This window comes from Parasteatoda tepidariorum, chromosome 5, assembly GCF_043381705.1.
Source record: "Parasteatoda tepidariorum isolate YZ-2023 chromosome 5, CAS_Ptep_4.0, whole genome shotgun sequence".
Taxonomy (NCBI): Eukaryota; Metazoa; Arthropoda; class Arachnida; order Araneae; family Theridiidae; genus Parasteatoda; species Parasteatoda tepidariorum.
In genome coordinates this window covers 83,044,366-83,048,586 of record NC_092208.1, presented here as the reverse complement: position 1 = coordinate 83,048,586, position 4,221 = coordinate 83,044,366, and the positions used below count along the sequence as shown (strand labels likewise).

The window sequence follows — 4,221 nt, the reverse complement described above, 5'->3', positions numbered from 1 at the left end:
ATCCATTATTAAAATAATATTTCATTTGATTCTGATGATTCCTTCATGGTGTTGCATTTTCTACAAACAGCAGTTTATTTATTTTTTCTTGTATGTTTTTTCCTCAAAACGAAAAAAAGTGCTTATTTTATATTGTTATGAACATTATTCTAAAGAATTAAAGATAATTCATGATTACCGGTATGCATTATTAAATTTAAAATCTAACTTTAAATAAGTACAGGAATTATTTTAATATTAAACTGGTAGCTTTTAATGAAGAAAAACTTTTACTCGGTTTAAATTTTTTTTAAATAAATATTTTAATACTGTGCACACATATTGGGTTAATATCTAACCCGCACAATCACTCTGGCTTGGTCTTTAAGGATTATCTGGTATTTCAATATTAAAAACTTACATTGAGATTTATTTTTAACATAATTAGATTGACAAAAGCTCTGTAATAACTGCGATTGAATTTTTGTTCCATAATTCTCTGAAATGCACAAAAGAATAATAACGATAATAACAATACAAATAAATAAATCGATAAAATATAAATTCTTATTTATAGAATTTCAGTAGGTTTCACTAGAGCAGAGGTTCCAAATGGTGTTCTGCGGAAGAGTTAAAGAAGTTCTGGAAGTTAACGTTTTACCAGTATAATGAGTTTTGAAAGTTGTAATTATATTCAGATCCGAACTATAATTTATTTAATCTTGCAATTGTTTTTATGAAATTATTTCAAGTAAGAGGCCAATAAAATAGAAATGGCCGTTTTTTAATGGAAAATATATGTCTAAAAACAATTTATTGGACAAATTACGAAAAAGTAAGCATTTATAAAATACTTCATTTGTATTTCCCATCGCGCTTTTCAATCAAAATAATTAAATTATTTAATAAAGAAATAAGTTTCAATAATAACCATTTCCAAAAGTTTATGTCACTTCTTTTAAGTTTTTACTTCGAAGTTAACCATAATTCAGCTTATTTTAATCATTTTCAGCCTATGATCTGACACAAAGTCGTAACTAGATTAGATATAGCACAAGCACTGCAAATTTCTGTCGGACCTAAAACCTAATTTAAGATAATTAATGATAAAAAAGATGGAAAATCTTCATTTTTCAAATATAGTCTCTTATAGGTTACAACGTTCACAATTACCTTAAAATCTATTTAGAAAGTTGGGGTTCCGTCGAAATAAGGTTGATTATTTAGGGTTCCGTAGCCGAAAACAATTGGGAACTGCGGCACTAAGAGCATATCAAACAATTGCTATCCAATTCTTTCTGGTACTACCGTTTTTATTTTTAATAACAAATTAATTGACTTCGGTCACCACAAACCGAAATTATATTTGCTTATTGATAATAAAGAGATTATTACATGACAATAAAAAATTGTTTAATTAAAAGATTCAAAGCTTTTTTATTGTATTAATACAAATTATTTTGTTGGAATAAAATTTAAACCTAATAGCTTGGAAATGGTTGTCATTAAAACTTCATTCACAAGCTTTCCTTTTAAATTCTTATTTAATATTTGATTTTAAAGAAACTCGCTTAACAATTTTTGCCGATCAATTTTATTCGAATTTAGCAATCGTGCGAAAAGTTTATTCGTACCATTGCTTTAGAATTTTAGTTATTTCAATAGCATACCGTCGTCTCCTGAAAATAATTAGAACATTAATAATTTATTAAAAACGAAATATAACATATTTACCGTTTAATAATTGCAAAACGGTAAATAAGTTTTTTTTTATCATGATATGTTGAGTAATAGGGAATATTATGTGATTAATTAATAATAAAGAAACTACACTTTTATTTTCGAACATTGAATTTTGAATAATTAAATACTGAAATAATAGTAATAACAGAGAATAATGTAATAATATTTTAAATGGGGGATAAATAAGTTATTCACAAGTAAATATCATTGTAATTTTATGCTGATGATAGCCAAAGAAATCTGGATCTTTTTCGTTTATTGAGGACCTAATCATGTGATTTATCTGTTTAATGAGAATACATTGATGCGATGATTAGACATTTAACTCTTTTGATATGTAGAGAAACAGACTAACATTTGAATCTTTTTTGTTTATTAAAGATGTGATTTTGTTGATTGAAGATGGGAATCATGTGATTTTTTTGTTCAATGAGGATACGTGAAACGGTAAGATTTAGTTGAAAAAGCGTGACTTTTTTAAATTTAAGAGTTTTTGACTCATAAAATTAAAAAAAGTACATTTCTAAAGTATCATTCTAAAGTAAGTAATCATTATAAAGTACATTTCTGAAGTAAGTAAAGTATTTCACAATACTAAACTAAAGTTCAGGACCTTCGCCCAAGTTCACCAAAGTCAATCCTTGCTTCCAAATCCACAATGCGAATGTCAATCTATAATTTTTTACTAAAATTAAAGAGAGTTTGCAATTGAGAAACTTTTTTAGATCTACAGTTGGCATTCTTTTTCCCAATTTTTAGGGATTGATTTTTTAGTAAATTTAATGAAGTAATCCAGAGGGCAGTACTCTTGACAACCATCCATTATTAAAATATTTGGCCGTTGATTGGCTGTTTCAGGTTCAGTCGAATTCAGATACAGTAAACGAACGAATTCTTTTTCACTCTCTTTTTCACTGTATAATTCGAATATAAGAGTTGCAGCATATGGCACGAGTTTGGTTGGCACCATATTAAGACATCCTAGAATGACAGCAACAGTTGAATCATGCTAAAAAAAAAGAAAGAAAAAAATTGCAAATTAGAAAGTTCTAATTAGTTTTAATAAAATAAAATAAAACTTATTATAGGAGTGTTTGTGGCATATTCGGTCTCAATTTCTGGTGAAAATGAAACCTGATCGTTTCTGTTCAGAATTAAGATCTACTTGACTGGTAATTGAAAAACGGGCTTTTCAATGGCGAAAGACTAGATTTGTTGAGAAAGACATGAGAATTTATAAATGGATACATGTGCTTATTTTTAAAAAAAATTTCAAAAAAAGTTAAGCAAAGGTGTAATATTGACTAATTTCATTACTGTTTTCTAAAAACAGAAAGAGAGAGAAAATGAAATTTCTTGAATATGCCGAATGGTTAGGCAAAATTCGTCAAATAGTGAAAATCTTTGGGAAGTTACAACGACCTCCCATCTTGGCGCCCCTGCTTAACACATTCTTAGACTAATGTTATACTTTTATTGTCATTTTTTCAAAAACTTAGCTATGACTCATATCTCATTTACGAATGCTATATTTTTAGTGAACATTTATTAATTTCAATCATGGAACCTTTCCAAGGGAAAGGATAAAAGCGTGAAGCATAGATCCTCTCAATTACTTATACCTACCTGCGAAGAAACCACCAAATTTTAAACAACATAAATCTGATGTACATATAGTTTGTCAAAAGTGAGAACTCCCCTAGCCATTTGTCTGGACCCTTGGCGGTGACTATGGTAACGAGTTATAACTATTTCAAGTAGAGGTTGGGTCATTGTTTAGGACAGCATTTGGCTCGGATCGGGGAAAGAACAGGAATCTTTTTCTTCAATCTATTGTGTTAGCCCTAGAGTGAAGAGAAACTACCCTCCCTGAAATGCGATATTCTTGTTTCCATAGCAGCAGACGGCCTCAGACTTAATGGCGGGGATAGTTCTTACCGTAGACAAACTATATGGATGACGTTTCTGCAGTAGGGGACACAGCAAGCTCTTACTCCCTTTACTTCCGGGTTATTGCTTCAGGTGCATTTTGAAGTCATTTGGCTCTCAACGTCATCATCGTGTTTTGAGACTCTCTAGAGTAGTATTGCTTGTGTACGTGTATTTGTTACCTGATTTATTATTAGTGTTTGAAAAAAATCGTTATAAGAATCGCCATTTAAAGACCTATCATTTCAAGACGTAAGAATCGTCATCTAAAAAAAAAAAGATCGTTATAAAACACTTCTTACCCTGTCAATAATATACCAATCTCGAAATTTAAATCTTAAGGTCTGGTTTCTTAGGACAAGCGCCTTATCTGGGCGTCAGCGGGACGTTGACGCCAAAAAAATACTTTTTTGTTAGCTCAGCGTGAGCAGTCGGTCCAACGCAGACATTATCTCTCATTGCGCATGCGTTAATAACGTAAACACATATTTATTTTGAATTTGTATTGATTTTGTTATTGTCGACCAGTGTTTTAGAGAACAAATAATGACTTTGTCCAAGAAAAAACAC

At 29.9% G+C, this 4,221-nt stretch overlaps 1 protein-coding gene across 2 annotated transcripts in view; it reads right to left on the bottom strand.

Annotated features, from left to right (window-relative positions):
• Positions 1-524: 524 nt before the first annotated feature.
• The window catches only part of LOC107439204 (lysosomal acid phosphatase), a 34,665-nt gene continuing 30,968 nt past the window's right edge, over positions 525-4,221 (bottom strand). For both annotated transcript variants that reach the window (XM_016051714.4, XM_071180692.1), the window contains exon 9: positions 525-2,731. In XM_016051714.4, the coding sequence (XP_015907200.1) occupies positions 2,450-2,731 (282 nt within the window). In that variant the 3' untranslated portion in view covers positions 525-2,449. The remainder of the gene's footprint in view (positions 2,732-4,221) is intronic.